The sequence below is a fragment of the Folsomia candida genome, unplaced genomic scaffold, assembly GCF_002217175.1.
Source record: "Folsomia candida strain VU population unplaced genomic scaffold, ASM221717v1 Fcan01_Sc021, whole genome shotgun sequence".
Classification (NCBI taxonomy): Eukaryota; Metazoa; Arthropoda; class Collembola; order Entomobryomorpha; family Isotomidae; genus Folsomia; species Folsomia candida.
In genome coordinates this window covers 2669768-2688132 of record NW_019091213.1, presented here as the reverse complement: position 1 = coordinate 2688132, position 18365 = coordinate 2669768, and the positions used below count along the sequence as shown (strand labels likewise).

The following is an 18365-nucleotide window of genomic DNA, read 5'->3' as shown; positions in this document are numbered from 1 at the left end:
GCGGCTATAAACTCGCATTTATCTTGACTTTTTTCATCTCACGACCGTTACCCACAACAAGTTTCATATACATACATACATAAATATGCAAATAGTATGCACATGAATCCTATCTATATTAAATATCCACTTGTTTTCACTTGGCCGGTTGTATATACATATCCTCAGTATATTGATTCTCTTATCAGTGGCTGAAATGAAATTATTTCGCTCGATCTCTCGCATGATGATACATATGAGTAATTGCGTGGGTGGGAGACTTTGAGACTAAAATTGCTATTGCAAGATTTCCTTTCTGAGATGGATGATCATCCAAGATTTTTTTTCAAGAAATTCTTGCGCCTTAAAAATTTCCACCCAAGAAATCAATTCTGTCCGATGTGTCGCATAAATCAAAGTATGGAGGACGCGAGTATAATAATCGTGTAAGCATGGCGTAACTGAGCCTGTCAAATTTCGCCGAGAGAGGAGAAAAAACATTTGGCACGGGGAAATGATGGCACACTTAGGAGTACATGACATGAACCGGGAATAAATATTTTGTCGCTTCATTTCCATTTGTACCAGTGACATTTATCTGCCAACTTACAACCAGGACTTGACTCTCCTAACCTTGCCGCTATGATCGACTCATCTACATCCATGTATACAAGCAGATTGGACCCTTTCATAAGTTTAGGTTCATGCAGTGGAAAAATGTTTCTCAAATCCGTTATTTTCAAAATTTCGAACTTGCATTTGTCATGGAAGATGACAACTGTCATTTTGATAAATTAAAGTGATTAAATGCTAAAATCTCGCGTTTTTTGTAAGAAAAAAGACCAAACAACGATCCAGAACCCGATCATGGTTATTTTACTTATTTTTTACAATAATAGAGCGATGATTATGAAAAAATCCGGGGGAAGTTGTTTGAATTTCTTTTTACGTAATGATAATGGGAAAATGGTTAGTGCGAGTCCCGTTTTTTAAAAATTATTCTGTTCATCATTGCATAATCGTGTATATCATAATACAACAGCAAGGCATGTTTAAAGAAGAGAAACGACAGGGCCACAATTGCCTTGATAACATGGCGACGTATTTACATATTTACTACTGCAGCTCTTTTATATAATGACGGGACTGTGACTTGTACTTTATTATTTGCAGGAGTAAATTAGCACATATTCAACCGCGATGATTATCTCGTGTCTTGTTACGTGTATAGAAAAGTAAATCAAGTTAACAACCAGTATCCATCCATGTATACAGGGTTTCTGAAAATGCAGTATTAAGTTCATGCATGCACATAGAGATTTGTAGCCTTGGTCTCGTGTGGGTTAAGTCCACTCCACAGATTTTAAGAAGAAGAACGGCAGATGGTCCAAATTTTCAACACGGCCATGGCCAAATCCACCCAGCACCAGCCGTCAATACCCAACGGAACAAGTAAAGTAATCAAACCACGGGGAGAATGGAATAATAATAATCATAGTAAAAACTTGAACCTGTTGCATGCCTCAAGTTTTATGTGACGATGAGGATGACAACCAATTCCTATTATCGAGATTATTTCGAGACATGATTTTGGCAAAATGTGCCTGAATTCTTTGGAATTCTATGCAATTTATTAGTTAGTTAGGTGTGCCTGTACCTGTGCGGCTGCAGCGAAAATGAGGTCAAACGTGGCTGCCGTGGCGTTGACAAGTCCACCCCCGTGACCGTTATGATGGTGATGATGAAGAAGATGATGGTCGGGAGGGAGGAGGCTGCCACCACCCAAGGGATGATTGAGATGGGGGTGATTCCCACCCCCCAACGGACCAGTGTTATGATGACCATTGCTCATATTGCCGCCATTGTTACTGTTTTGAAGACTATTTCCTAAACTTTGCAAGGCTTGGGTAACATTTTGCTGTACATTTTGTAACTGGTGGAACAACATGGTTTCCTGACTGTCCGGAAGTAGCCCGGGCATCTTGGTGTTAACAGTGGAGGATCCACCGGATGTCGGAGTGGTTGGTGACACTCGAGTAGAAGTCTCCCGAACTAACACCAAGTCCAGATTTCCACCATTGTTATTAACACCACTGCTACTGCTCGTTCTCGTCGTAGTAAATGAAGACGGGTGAGACACTTGCATTTGCATTTGGGCCAAGTTAAACGTTTAATTGGGTTCGACGTATAAAAATTAGAGTTTTGTAATGGCAGGAATTCATTTATAGCTGATTTTTTGAGTTCATATGAATTTACACGGGAAGAAAATCACAACGCTTGTTTTGCCCATGTTTAACTCCAATTTTGTTTATTAATATTTGATATTGCAAAATAACTTTAGATGTATTCGAAACGTGAAGAAATTTTCAGTACTTGGTTTTGTATTTCATTGCACAATCCCACTTCACTTTGTGAATAAATCACATTACGGTAAAAACCAAGCGCTGGATGATACAGACAAAAAACCAAATTGTAGATTTTCTTAATGTACACAAACTAACTCGGATTATTCAAGTAGTTCAACGAATTATTAAATAATTTATGTATATAAAGTAGCTTTAAACCTAGGGAGATAAATTTCCTGTAAAAATGTCCACAGATTGTGTTGATGTTAGGTCACTGCAGTTAACAGAACTGCGGGACTGATGGCTGGAAGGGTTCCATGCTCCTATTTTTTCATCTTTATTTAATTTAACATCTATGTGCGTGTGCATATGTATATAGGAAGAAGAGATGGAGTTTTATAGAACCATATCATGATGCCTCTTCTCCAAACTACTTCATCTATACGTGGGTACATACGTACTTACGTATAGGTGAAGTAAGTGAAATGGAAAGGGGTCGTCGGTTGGCTGGATGTCGGTTATATTGGAGGGTTGGTTGGGGGTACATACGTATCCAGCATTCTAAAGATGCACAAAAGTACCCGTCCCTTAAAAACCCGTCGGCCCAGACCACCTCACTCAACCACCGCATCATATAACAATTTCCACCATCCTTTGTGTCCCTCTAACCTCAACATCCCTGCAGTGTCGGGATGCAATGTGTGTAGATGCAATGCAATGAAAAGTGCGTCCCTATCTGAGAGAGAGTGATTTTAAATGAGATTCTCAAACACAAATAATGTCATCGTTGCCAAATGTCTCGAATTATTCTGCCATCAAGGCTCCGTAGTAGTTATTTCTAAAGACGTTGTATATACCATTTCTCATAGTTTCGTCGTGTTTGGTTGACTCTCTTTCTAAAATAGTGATTTCAAACTTGGTCCGGTGTTTATCTCCATTTTTTTCAGCCTCTGCCCCTCCGACCCAGAGAGATTCGAAACAGTATTTGAATGGAGACGCAAAGTCATTATGGATGGCCTGGCCTATACCTTTGCGTGCTATCGGAGGAAACAAGTTGAATCGGACATGGGCAGGGGTTGGGTTTGGTGGACCCTTTTCAGACTTTTCGACACGAGGACTGCACGCAAAATGCAGCCAGCAAGGTTTTGTTGGGGGAGAGGAAGGGAGCCTTTGAGATGATTATGATTTCATGGCAAGTAAAGTGCACCACGCTACATATTTGCTACTAGGTGTTTCTGTTTGCTACTGCAGATATGTATATATTAGTACTACCAACCAACGACCTATGTATTTATGTACAACCCGATTTTGAGGATTTTTATGGTATAGGCTACACTCGGTTTACGACTGATTCATCATTATCGAATCATGGCGGTGAAATCGTTAGTGGTAGAAAAACAGTGGTTAGAATAGAGCATACATTGGTGCAGTATGTTGAAATATGTAGCATGACAGAGACGCAAAGATCTACTGAAACAATCTAATAACACATACGAATTTTTTGGAAGATCAATTCAATTATTTTCATATCTCAATCGTCATCACCACCACCATCATCATGAAATATGTGCAAATGAAATGCATCGGATTATATAGTTTATATTGGCATCATCATCACTGTTCTGCGAGAAAGCGAAAAAGTGAACATCCCTCGTTCAAAACTGCTCCAGTTCTGTCCATTAAAAATATTCCTACGCTGCTGCTACTACGCCATCATCATCACCCTTTCTCTCCTACGTATTTACGAGATACTTCTAGCACGTTTACCATTTGTTGCGTATGTACGTACATTACTTATTTTTCACCCTTTACAATTCGAATCCTCATCCATAGTCATCATGCCTCGAAAAGTGCAACTTCTTCTACGACGCAGAGCAAGCAAGCCAAAAGGGAAGAAGATGGATTCAATTTGTTTACTTGTTACGTATTTTCCAGGACGAATCAAATTGCAAAAGGAGGAAGGTTGCCCTTGCCAAAAGAGGTTCGGATTTAATATTGCAGTCCTCTCTGCTGAAACAATTCCTTTATTTCCACCTATTTAATTCCAAAAGTAAACTTGTGTACCTTACACGATGCATGGGATGAGGATGACGACAATCTCTGGGTAAACTTGCTTCTCATCCGTCGTCGTCGTCGTATTCATTATTACACAAATTGTAATTATACTTGCCTTCCATGAAAAGTTACTTGGGATGATGATGAGATGACAAAATAAAGCACAAGCGATTCACCCATCCATCCATCACTAAATTAATTCATCTTTCATGACTCTCATCATCTCATATCCAGCAAATCCGGAGGGGTTCTCCAACTCTGTGATTTGCAGAGAAAATCACAGAAAATCACACAACTCGAGCAACTCGGCATCCTTTCAGCCCCGTCAACCAGAAGTAAACTTGACTCCATGAAAATGAAAACTTTCTCTCGGAACTAAAGTTTCGAAAGCAAACTTTCACTTTGAAATTTTGAACTTGTCATATTTCTCACAAACATGAGCTCCACCAGTTTAGGAAGGGTGTGTGTGGGGGGAAGGGCGAGGAGGGGGAGGTAGCTCATCCTCTCTGAGCCAGCTATACTATTCCGTAATGTTATTCCGTAATATTTTACATACATACACATCTACATATGTAACCTTTGCAACCTTTCCAGGAATAGAATTACAACAACGTCAACAAAATGCAGAAGGAAAATTATTATACAAATTTTAGCAAAAAATGCTGTAATATTTTCGCTTGTTATTGTTTCTCGCCCAAAATATCAAGTCACCACAACCTTGAAGTTTGAAAGGTTCTCAAATTTACATATGTAAAATGCCATGTCATTTATTGATGTTTTCTAATAACTCCTCCGAAATTGAGATGAAATTCTATACTTAGAAAAAATAGAATGCAATCCATCATTCAAATTGAACCTCACTCGTTCATTCTTTCTTTCTGCTACCCGAGGACTTTTCATGAGATGCATGCACGTAATATCCTTGTCCTTTATCAACCCGTCCGGCCAGAAAAGCATCTTGGTTTCGTTCTTCTTATTACTATTTATGCCAAAATTTCCCTTTTGCCTAGTGGGAGCCTGGACCTACGAATGTGTGCACATGATACGTGTACACTTTCATCACATCATATTCATATCTGACTGCTTACTTCCTCTGCATTCAATTCAGTCATCCACCTACTTCCGCTTATCCCTTTATCCATCTCTCTCTTTGGCATTCAGAGTAGCACAGCGAGGAGAAGGACAAGGAGTAAATAGATGAATTTTTAAAAAAGGCTGCTGCCCAGCATTATCCTTCCAAGAAATATGAAACTTTTCTCGCTCTCTTGATCTCCTCCCACGACATTCATCCCTCTCTCATAGTCACATACATACATACGTGGTGAGTATGTGAATTGTACGATTTTATAGTGGAGAAGTGCAGTGGCTTCTCGAAACCTGATGTATTTTCCATTCCATCCATTTCATTCAGCTCAACCCGAAAAGGAGAGAGTTTCGAAGAAGGAGATGAGAGTAAAAGGAAGAACGGCGACGGCGATCATCCATCTTCAATTTCTTAAAAAAGAGGACGAGGCGACGACAACTACTGGACTGACAACCAACCAGCAGAAGTGAATTACTCGAAATTGTAATGCACCACAATGGATTAACACAGCCCTTTTCCCTTTATTGGGACTAGAGTAAAAAGTGAAGTGACAAAAAGCGATGATGTAAAATAAAATGGGAACCGGCCGATTTTAGTGGAAAAAGGACACACTTCCGCTCCAGTTTCATTTAAGATGGCTTTCTAAAGAGTTAGTTTATATCGAAATGTATGTATCTCTGTAGTTATTTAGTTGACAAGTTTTTGTAATATAAATTTCAAGCGGTGCTATATTTTAAAATTGAGATAAATGCTGAAACGTATAGGATCTGTAAACCAGTGAATCTTGTTTTAAATTCAGCACGCCGAAAATCGTCCTATATCACATTCCATAAATAACTCGCTATCCGCTCTGAGTATTTAAGAAGGATTAAAGAAAGGTGAATACGATGTGGGTACACGTCGCGTGTCTAACCCTTTGCCACCACTTTTATCAGACTTAATACTCGTCAGATATCTCTGTGAGACGGCCCAATAAAGGGGTTCTTCATGTCCCCATGTTACGAGACAGGAGTGATATCCAGTCTCAACCCCATCTCTCTCCATCCATCCACAAACAATCCAGTTCATGTCGACACTGTGAAATCCCAAAAAATCTTGCATCTCAACCAGTCGGGAGACCAGCCAGGCCGGTTTTTAAACGTCACCACCACCACCACAATCACTAGCCTCCCTCATTATTGTGATGTTAAAACTTATTGTTGCCGAGAGGAACAGGGAGCCAGGAGTACAAGATAACCCCATCCTGCTAACTCCCTGGATGGATGGCAAGATTGTGCTCATGGCATGCTTCATCAGAGAGAAGTGCAAGTTCAGTCTAGTTTTTTTACTTGGATATTTATTTTATCTCTATGTTTGGCTCCCGTCGAAACACCTGCCACTTTTTTAACCGGTGGTCTCGTGGTTTCGTTATTAGGGTGGCGATACTATGTGCTCTGGCACTTGAATTACTACTCGGGCTCACTTGGACTTGTTGACTTTGTCTCATATTTTCACAAGAATTTTGATTGTACTTTCAGCAGTAGGATTTCATCATGGGCATGCATGCATTCTCTGGTGATAAGTAGGAGCAAAGTAATGCTTGGTTTCACTTCACTCTGGTTTTTAAAAACACGACATAATTGAAGAGATGAGTATATGGGAGGAAAGTTGGAGGAGTACAAAAAAAGCCAATGATTCATCGTGAGCTTCTCAAGGTGTACTCATATCCGTGAGAATTCTCAGTTGTAAATATGCAATAAGTGAGTGAGTAACAAACAACAAAAGCAGATGCTCTATGGTGAAATCATCATCGTTTATTAACCCGGTACCGTTTGCAGGTTTGAGTACATAATTGTGCTGAAACGGCCGCATTTTAATCGGACCAAAAATGAATTAGCAGAAATTGTAATCAATCCAATTTTAATACGAGTATGCCATGACAAGGAAGAAAAAAATAACAAAATATTAAATTTGACAAACCAAGACAGGAATGAAGCATAGAAAAATACAGCAAATATCTGTTATCAAAGTGTCAATCTTTTTATCAGATTCAGTCATTTATTTTTCTGATTATTGCATGCAAATCACTGATTTACATTTTGTGGTGCTTGTCTTTGTGTCTGGTCAATCATGCTATTTTCAACCTTCGTGACAATAACTCAAGTGGATAAACGAGATTTATTCCCCATTGTGTCAGAAACCACATCATGAAATCAGTAGAAATTTCCATTCACGAGTAAAAGTCAAAACAATTGGGATTACAAACATGTAATATCGCATGATGACAGCTTTTATTTTCAGCAGTTGTTACATTTGCATGACATGATATCACCCGTCCCTCACTTATCTTAGAAACCTGAATAATATTTTGGAAATAAATCCGTGCTTTACAAAATACATATTTTTCTGTATAAATGTCCTCGCAAATTCGACTCCACGTGTAGCTAAGGCTTATGTAAAGGATTCGTTTGCAAATCCAGTTTGCAAAAGGAGAAGTAAAAAACAGGTGAATACCAGAGTTAACAACATGATCTGATTGTTTGTTGCCATATTTGGATGTAATTATTTATCTCGTCTGATGTATGTGGGGTGGAGGAGAGCATGTTGACAGTACGTGTCACCGCATGAAAACTTTCCTAACCAAACGTGAACGGAATTAGGGAAGAAACTGCAAACTTGTACACATTATTATCAAGCATTGCATACATTCTCGGATGATACACACTCGGATAAGGGTTTAAAAAACCGTTAAATGTAATTGGCTCGCTGTAATGTGAGGAACAATAAAATAAAACCTAAAATGGAAGTCCATGCATGTGACGAGGACGTGGTAAAGGAATTCAGTTCCTTGCAAATATGTCTTATCCTTGGCAAAAATCTTTAGGTGTCAGTTTTTGGAAAATGTCAAATTTTTGAGGCTATTTAAACTAGTAGGCATACAAGTTAGGTAAACTATTATAATCGGTTAGTCATATTTACATGCACAATTATGCACACAAAAATTAAATTTGTATAAATATACATACATACAAATAGAAAACTTGTCCGTCATCTTGATTTGATTTGGATATCCAAAAATAGCTCAAATCTTGTCTGCAATCTTGAATAGCAAATTATGAAATTTCCGTGAAATAAAAATTCATAAGTTTTATGCAAAGATTTAAGCAAATTAAACCATAACGGACAACGAGATCTTATCTGAAGTTGTCACCAGTGTATATTACATAGCGTCTCTTTCACTTTTGACATGAATAATCCTCCTGGAATTTTTTAAACGATAGATATTTTCGATTTTTTAAACTATGCACGAAATTCTGGATGATTTTTTTATCCTCGAGGCAGGAAGGCGGGGGACTGCTTTCCATCAAATATTATTCTACCTTGTCCTCCCGTTTTATCCGAGCCACTGAATCCATATTAAAATAAAGGCATGATCCGTTATGAGATTTCACCCGTGTCGGTGGTGCCGAGTATAAAATGACATGGCACGATTTCATCTGTGAAAGCAAATAAGTGACATTTTCTTCCGTCTCTCTCTGGCCAGTCAGCCAACCAAAACTACGACTATGCATACATACATCTCTCTGTCTCTATATATATGAAACCATGTATCTCTCTCTCTCTTTAAACCCAGTGACAACCCAAGCAAACCACGAAACCCAAGGACAAAATCCCTACAAACCTCCCGAAATTGTAAACCAACCCGAGTTTTGATATTTGGCTTTGGCTTTGTGAGGAGTAGAACAAAATTTCGGATCTTCCCTATAATAATGCCGCCGTCATATTACTCGCTTGTTCCGTTTTGGTGGGTGAGAACGAGGAAATTTCAACACGTTCTCGGCAAATCTACAAATCCAGAAATGCATCGAATACAAACTAGGAGCGGATACTGAGATGGATACAACATGCATCAGCCAGAATACGTAAAACTAGAAACTGAACAAGTCAGCCAGGAGTATCGCGTTGGTCTTCTGAGGATGAGATGCATACAAGTTATTAAAAGGGGTGGTCCACAAACCATTACAAATATTGCCCAGCACGACGACTTCAAAGTTTCTGGATGATAAGAGTCTCCATGTTATCCGAATAGAGATTCGCACCATGCCCCAAAATGAATACCCACTTTCTCCGTACTTTCTCCACAACAAAGATTCCACGCAAGCACACTTTTACACACTTCCATGTGGTTTCATATCCGAAAAAGGGATGCAATTTTGTTGAGAGAAATATTCAAAATAAAATAAAACGTGGGGTGCTTCATGGTGGGTGGTGATGGTGTATTCTACTTTGCAGAGTTTCATGTTCGGTGTGCGGTGAATATTATATTATTTCATCCCAATTCACTCTTATTATTTGGTAAGGCGGCCTATATCCATGTGCGGAATATGTGGTGAGATATGCTCGTAGCGAATCGTGGAAGGCAGGAGGATCGGAGGATATATAAGTGGAAATCGCACCTAAATATAATAATATCTCGGCGAGTATCAAATATCCATATCTGCAACAACACGGCTAAAACTTTCCACACCACAAATATACAAATAGAGGAATAAATGATATTTCACTCGACACCTACGACACGACCATCGAGGAGATCACTTTTTGTTTGTTTTATTCAACTTTATTTAGTTTTGGTCTTTCAAAACGTGCCGTAAAAATTCAGGCGTTCTAAACCCCACTCTGTAAATGTGCTCATGTACATAGTTCTCGCTAATCCGACGCTTTCGGGATTAATGCGTGAAAATTGTCATTGGATAAAATAAAACGTATTTATACGTATTTACGTAGTTTATTTTATCCAATAACAAAATTACATAATAAATATTTACATCCCACCTCTTCTTTCGAGATTTCAGAAAAATGTTCCCAAGAAGGAAATAATTCATGACAGTAAAAAAATAGTAATTAAACGCAAGTAAATACGATATGATGAGGATTATGAATAAGGAGTTGTAGCGAGGGTGGTTACAGCATAAAGTGGATGATGAATGACTTAATTACTAATTTGGCTTTGATAATATACACGTTGAAATTGTGGGCATTGTTTTTTTGGTGTTGAATTATCCGCAATTTAGTCATAACCAATCCAGCCAAGTCATAAAGTCTCTCCAGCCACGACTTATTAAGAGGAATGAGGAAAATGCTGGATTTTATTGCATGATTTACTTTATAGAATCTATTAAGGGCAGTTAAAGTTAATAATATTTCATTCCATGGCGAAATGATGAAATAAGTTATTCTTTATCCTCAACATTGATTAGATGTCTCCATTTTGGACAATGCAATAATTTTTAGCTACGAACGATACAAAATCGATATGCATGAAGTGACATATCCAACTGATACATAAAAATGTACATACGTGCGTTCAGCGTGGACGGATTATGTGATACAAATATTTAAATCCATCTCATTAAAAATATGTATTCAAGTACTTATTTGCATTATGATGATGATGACACATCGATACCAAACCCATAAAATATTACATAGTATCGTATTCCTCTCCTCCTCGTACACCACTAATATTATGCAAATCGACAAATGATATCCTTCTATTACAACAACCTATCAAATTTAACGTGCTAATATTCTCTCCACTGATCCGATTACACACATTTTCATGATAATTTGTTTTCTACTATAATCCATTTTACTACTTCTTCTCCACAAAAATATAGAGCTGATTAATTCGAATTGAAGCGAAATTGAATGTAAAATTTAAATCTTTTTCTCTCCCGATTGCAAAATGGTTTTCTCATATTTAATCAACTCCATTTAACTTTTACATCTCATCTCTCTCTCTCATTGCTTGTCCACTAATTACATTTTCCTTTCCTGCCCAAGAACCCATCTCGAGCAGGGAGTCGTGGCATATGGCACACGTACTCCCTGCAGATTCAAAGAAAAAAGTTAATAAGTGGCACAATGCTAGATGGATGGATGGATACTATTCGTAGCTCTTCTGTACTCATCATCACCCAGAATGAAACCACCACCTTCCCGTTAAATACCAATAACACCCATGCCGCATCATTATCAGTGTCCGTCACGGTGCGATGGTCGTCGTATGCATATAAATAAAGTGTAAAAGGAACCAATAAGTAAACACTTTTGCGTTCGATCTTGTATCCATTCGTCTTGAATCATGAATGCATAGCTCGCCAGCCGACTCATCACGCCACTATCGGCTCGAGAGATGCGATAAATTTTATGCGGATATGACGACGACGACGACGACGACGACGATCGTAAGTAAAAAAGAGTATCCCTAATAACCAGCATGGAAATTGTGGACTGCACACGTATGTAACTGTAATGGGGGATGATGTGCTTTTACCTTACTGTTCTTTTCTGCATGATCCATCCATCCATCCATCTACATCTACACATAGGTCTACTCTACGGCTTTGTGCTAAGTTTATTTAGTGAGTCGAGTTCGTTCCCTTTTATTCTCATCTCATCATTATCATCGTGGTAATGTTTATCCTATTATAAAATGGTTGGTTAGGCTTAGCTCGAGCTGAAGCTGGTGTTGTGATGTAATAAGAATCGGAGTCGCCAGTAAAGCACCAGTAGAAGTTCAACTTTATATATTTTACTTTGTGCGGTAGCCTCAAGGCAGCAGGTGCTGCTGTTTAGCTTGATTTACTTGTTCAGCTTTACTTACAAACAACGCTAAGTACGCCGGCCACGACGACCACGACGACGACGATAACGACGACGAGGGGCAGATAAGTATTGGGTCAGACGCGTATTTAGCGGAGAGTACGAATGGATGGATGTGGGAGACGGGTGGGTTTGCTTTTTAAATGAAAACTTGTGTGCGAAAGTTTGGTCAAATGTGATTTTTTTTAAGTGTCATGAACATGTAGAGCGATGAGAGAAGCTCATCTCTAAAAGTAGTAAAGTTTAAAAATATTGATAATACGTGATGCATGTATAATAATTTGATGGAGATGGACAGAGTGACAGCTTGGTAAAAACAAGTAAATACTGATATAGCTCGAATCAAAATCATGTTGATGATAAGAATGAAATGAATGTTGCGAAATATCCACAAGTGCAGTGATGCAGTTCTTCTGACAGCGTCAAAACCAGGGATAAGTGAGTTGGATTATTATAGAGGCTACATATTTGTACATGCATGCAGAAATACAAATAGAACTGCATTATGTGGGCTGCTTTCACTTTGAAAACTTGAAAAGTTATCCCAGGAGTTATGCAATCCGATATTCCCGAAATGAAATTCAGCCATCAAGTCAGTATCATAAATAAATGTAGGTTTCCTCTGTGCAGTATCATGCACCATATTCGCCATAAAATTGGACAAGTGACATAAATTACAGGATAATTCTTCATTTTTTTTATACCAACTAAATATTTTCCACCCACCCAAATGTTGCGAAGGTCAAGGACAAAGCAACCAAGACCGATTTACATATTGAGTGCCTTACTTTTTGAATGGATGGACACGTAATAATGTGTCCTCAGAAGTACAAAAGTGGATAAAACATGAGTGAATGCTTACCCAGTTCTGCTGTTGTCCATCTCCAGGATCTAGGCTGCCCTCCATCCCCTATGAACACAAAAAGAAATATGCATATGTACGTGTGTTTTGCTTAAATAAATAACTCCCAATTCTAAAATGGTAATAATTCCACATAAATTTCCATTTAGTCGTGTTCCTTTCTTCCCATCCCACACGTCACATGGACCCATGGCATCTTAAGTGCTATATAATATGATGTATTATGATATACGGGCCTATGCGATAGTAGTAACAATGGATCGAAGCGTAATGAAATATATGTGAAAATTTTGCATGCTTCTTCTTTTCTGCTTAACTGGAATATTTGAATTTTGCATTCAAATTAAATAAAATTAACGTCAGACTTCTTGCAAGGATCTTACAGGGCTTGTCTGAAACAACGAAATTTATGAATCTTCCTGCTTTCTTGAATTCTTGTTGTTTCATATTGGCATCATTATTTGCATGTCATTCCAAATTTTGGGAGAGACCCATCCCAGACAAATCCTTATAAAGCAAAAATTGAATGATTAACAGCCACGAGTTTAGTCCAGAAAATAACTCATTTCATTCTAATTAAGGTGGATTAGGCGGTTTGGTGGTAGGACGAAAAAAAACTGGAGATTTGTTCTGTCTGTAACGAATTTAGGCATTAAATATTCTGTTATTGCGGCTTCTTTCTTGACGTGTTTTGCTTTGCGGTAGCCACTAATACATAAATAAGTGATTTTAATTTAACCGTTTTGGAGTAATAATTAGTAATTCAATTATTTTGCCCTTGTAAAAATTGTATTTAGATTGTTGGAAATCATCAATTGTGCACTTTCTTTTATTTCCTTAATATATTGAACACCCCATTTCCTGCATAGCACCTGTTAATGCGAATCCATATGGTTTTAAGTGAACAAAGTCTCCATTATTTGTCACAGAAAAAGAGTTGGGAAACAAAAGTTGGATATAATTAAGCTCATATTTTCCCAATTAATTTCTTCCAGCACACAATGGGGAAAATGTTAGGTTTCCTGAGAAAAGCGTACTTTGGTATTCTTGTCTGGAGCAAAAATGGAGACAGCACTTTCACGGTTCCCATTTGTCAGAATCAATCAGCGAAATGGTAATTATTCAACAAATGAAAAATTTTATGGAAAATAATTTTGTGAAAAAAAATTACGGGAATAAAAATAAATTATGCCTTGATTGACAACTAACAACTCCGAACGATTAGTATGTACAGATTAATGTCTGTATTAATATCGAATTGGGTATGGTAACAAAGCTCATAAAGTTACTGATGTTTCCTAATGCATGCAATGTAATTACATATTATGACAATTTCCAGGAATTATTTTTCGAGCAGTTCATACAATCAATTGTATTTTGTATGGCTATTTTTCTTGTTACGTTTCATCCAAAGAAAATGAAGTTTATCTTATTGTTTAAGTTTCTTTGAATTCCTAAATTAATTTATAAAGTTTGGTTTAAAAAAGCCGACCGATTTGCTCAGCCGTGTTTTTCATCCTTTATTCCGTTCAGTCATATGCCATAGCCGACTAATTGAATCTCTTTGTTTTCAGCTTGAAAATAAAACTTTTTGACAAACATAATTGAGGGTTTGACAAAATCCAATGTAAAACAGAAGCATATTGTGAGATACAAAAAATGTGTAGGAGGAGACAAATAAGAAACAACAAAGAAATGCCTTTTCAATAAGAATTTATTTAATACTTACTCAGATACAAGGATGAACATTTGTCGTTTTTTAAGCGGTTACAATTTCAGAAATAATATTCGTTTTCGTGAAACACATTTATTTATTTATTCGAAACCTTGTTTCGGAGAAAATTAAGAATTTCCACAAGCCATAAGCTTGAGGTACATGAATCCTATAAGGTTGGGCATATTAGTGATCTGCATCCTATCATTAACTGCTCATACCACGCAGCTCGTCATATTTATTTATTTATCTTCTCACATTTTGGCAAATATTCTCATAAAATTCAGACTTGCACGCGGAACAAGTATCCCACACAAAAGTGAACTTGCGTTGACATTGAATTACATGCACAAATATTGCAAGAAATGCTCATGTCCCAAACTTTAAAAAATCCAATGACTTTGCTTGATGATCAATAGCACAATTTCATCCGATTTGAAATATATTTCTTTCGTTTAAATATTCATCGCTAATTCAAACCTCGTTTTGTTTAAGTGATATATACATAGTTGAAGATATTTCATTTCGGAAAAGCATTAAATAATGGATTTGGGTACTGTGTCCTAGAATGATTCTCATGAAATATGTCTCCTTATAACAGTACACAATTATTAACGAGCCAATAATAATGAGATGCGCGTTTTCCTCGTCAACTCAACTCAATCCCCGTATCAATATTAACCAATAAGCAATTAAGCAAAACCTTATGACTGATAAATTACGAATTTCGTCATCCTGACCAAATTTCAATTAGGAGAGCTGTGACTTACCTCTTTCTTCCTTTTGACACTTCCTGGCAGCTGAGGATGGGACGACGACGACGACGACGGAATGATCCGCCGCTGCTGTTGGGAGGACGGGAAAGGGTTGTAGAAAGGCGACTCTGGGCCGAAGGAGGACTGGTCATCCACACCACCACCCCCGGCATACGGCGAGGGGGCGTAACCCCCCATCCCGTTGTTGTCCACCCCATAATTCCCCCCCTGCGAGTACGGCCCCTTCTCTACTGAAATCATATGAGAACCCCTTCGTGAGAATAAGATAATATCCAATTGCATCACCAGCGACTTGTGTATTTGCATACATACGTTTGTATGTATGTACATTTGTACATGCATAATTCCATTAATTCCGTTAATAACATTTAACCATTAAATACTTGTCCAGCTAGTATAATTTACTACGGTAATAAACGTTAGTGTTGTTTTTTATGGATGTGTGCCTTGCTTAAAATAGGAGTTGTTATGTGTTGATTTGATTGAAATGACCATGATTCTAACCCAGTAGAATTAATGCAGTTAGCTAAATATTGAAATATTTGAGTAAACCATTTCCTCTCTTTCATTACGGGTGTTTTTAAACATCGTATTATGTAAGACTACAAGTTTCAACTTTTTTGAGACTCACTGTTAAACAAATAGTGTCTTATCAGACTGGTCAGATAAGAAGACTATGTACTACATATGTATGCATCACAAGCATTATTGTTTTATGCATCTCTCCTTTATTTAATTATTTGTCACGATATTAAAAACAATATCATCTAATTCACCAATTCAGAAAAAAACACAATACACTCTTGAACGAATGACGCTCAAAAGTCATCAATAGTTTACTTAATACGTGGGTTATCAAACACGATGATATTGATAATGATAGGTGATAAAGTGATAAGAGGTTATCTAACTGTCACTCCCGTGCTTGCATGCAGATGAGTGCTCCACAAATACAAAGAAAATTAAATGACATTCTTCTATGTACATACATACATTTATAGGACTGTATGTTTTAAAGCTTCAGGTCAGGTGTGTAACTCCAAATCTATGATTTAGTTGAGTCTTGAGTTAATTAATTTTAAGTCATCTAAAAATATTGACTTCTCCTTGAAGGTATGTACTAGTAAGTATTTGTGAACACGGGTAAATAAATGCTTTCTCCAGGAGAAATTCTCCTGCTGCATTCCGAGTTTTGCACCAATTGTTACATGAAAATGTGATGTATGATTTGCAGTATTTGTCAATAATTTATTTTGAGACGATTTGTGCATTTTACTGTGAGTGAGTATGAAAGATATTGACCTTCTCAGATAATCAATTATAAAATTATTAATCCCAAGAATACATAATTCCCCTGAATATGAAGTAGTATGAAGGATTATATTTCTAACGATTTTCACTTGGAAAAAGGTTATGTTAACTAATAAACTACAAAAATTATGGAATTATGGAACCCGTTCTCGAAATGTAAACCAAAACGTGTAATGTAAGGAGTAAATGTACGTTTTACAAATTTTTGACCAAATAGATAATTGTATTTTTCAATAATCACTTACCTTGTGGCTGTTTATTTGCAATCTTGTTAAAACAATTTTGGAACACTTCATAGAGATGCATTGGCTCGTCATCACTCGCAGCCATGATGATAACCAGCTATTTTAATCGCAGGACACTACGTTTTTAACAATGAGTTAATTTCATAAAGACAAAGAAATGAATCCCAGTCGAAGTAGGAACTATTTATTTATTCACCTTGTAACACAAACTGCAACTAACTCAAACTTTAAACCGATGAAACAAATAATTCATAACTAAAACTAAAAATCCAAATTAACAAAATTTTCACCCTTTAAAATCCATAATTTGTGTCCATACTTTAATTCAGTCCTAAAAAACTAAGGTATAAAATTATTTTCTACTGTATAAAAACACTTTCACGGTGGAATTTTGCCACAGAGTTAGAGTTGTAATCTTTTTCACACATTAATTAAAGAATGTTTTACTAAATTAAAATCTCACGTTCCTAAATTTATGCTTTCCTTGCATAACATGTAAAATCTTTCAGCAACTTTTTGTTTTGTGTAATTGTACAATTGGTTTAAATTTTTTCTCGCAGTCCAATTATTCTGAGTAAATACTCGGCTTGCGAGAAGAAAGTAAATTAGCAATCGGACTCTTGTGAGTTGGTGATATTATTATTTTGTGAGTAATGAAATGTAAAATAGTTGTAGTAGGAGGCAGCAGGCCATCGAAGACCAAAAGCAACCAACCAACCAAACCACTGAACTGAACTGATCTCAGTCTTTTGTCCTTTGGCTCCTTGCTAAAGCCAAAAACTCGTATAAAAACTGAGAGCCGAACGAGTTAGTTGCATTTGGCTTAAAGCACAAGGGAGCATCCGGATATCAAATGACGAGAAAAAATTAACTAACGGACGGTCAAAAAGCAAAGGAGAAAATAATAGATTAAATCTGGACAAGGAAAAAAAGTGAAAGCAAAGTGAGAGTTGAAAGACCAAAACGCCAATAATAATTTTTTACAAAAATAGAAATATAAAAATAAATTATAATAATTAATTTACATCGTAAAAATCAACAAATGGCGTTGAAATATGCCCATTGTATTTTAGGGGATGGATTTTACTAAAAAATGCTGCAAACATGGGAGTCTTGCCATGTATGTGAATTCACCAGTGTAGTAAAAAGTCTAAAAGCCTCCACTCTCTTCACAAGAGTGAGCCAAACTACGGGCACTAAGGATAAGCTAAACCGTTTTAGCAGGGTTTACTCTCTTGTAAATAATATGGGAGAGAAAACAAGGGATGTAACGTTGTTGTTATAATGCCCCCAGTTTGCCGACTACTTATCAGAGTAATTGTAATGCATGTCGAATTTAGCTAAAT

General features: G+C 37.1%; 1 protein-coding gene across 8 annotated transcripts in view; it reads right to left on the bottom strand.

The window, feature by feature from the left end:
- The window catches only part of LOC110858316 (transcription factor 12), a 54693-nt gene extending 36423 nt beyond the window's left edge, over window positions 1-18270 (bottom strand). For 2 of the 8 annotated variants that reach the window (XM_022107035.2, XM_035858707.1), the window contains exon 1: window positions 1637-2607. In XM_022107035.2, the coding sequence (XP_021962727.1) occupies window positions 1637-2131 (495 nt within the window). In that variant the 5' untranslated portion in view covers window positions 2132-2607. Of the gene's footprint in view, window positions 1-1636; window positions 2608-12973; window positions 13022-15457; window positions 15694-17019 lie in introns of those variants that run through there. The other 6 variants (XM_035858709.1, XM_035858711.1, XM_035858708.1 and 3 more) reach the window with 6 other exon arrangements.
- Window positions 18271-18365: the final 95 nt, after the last annotated feature.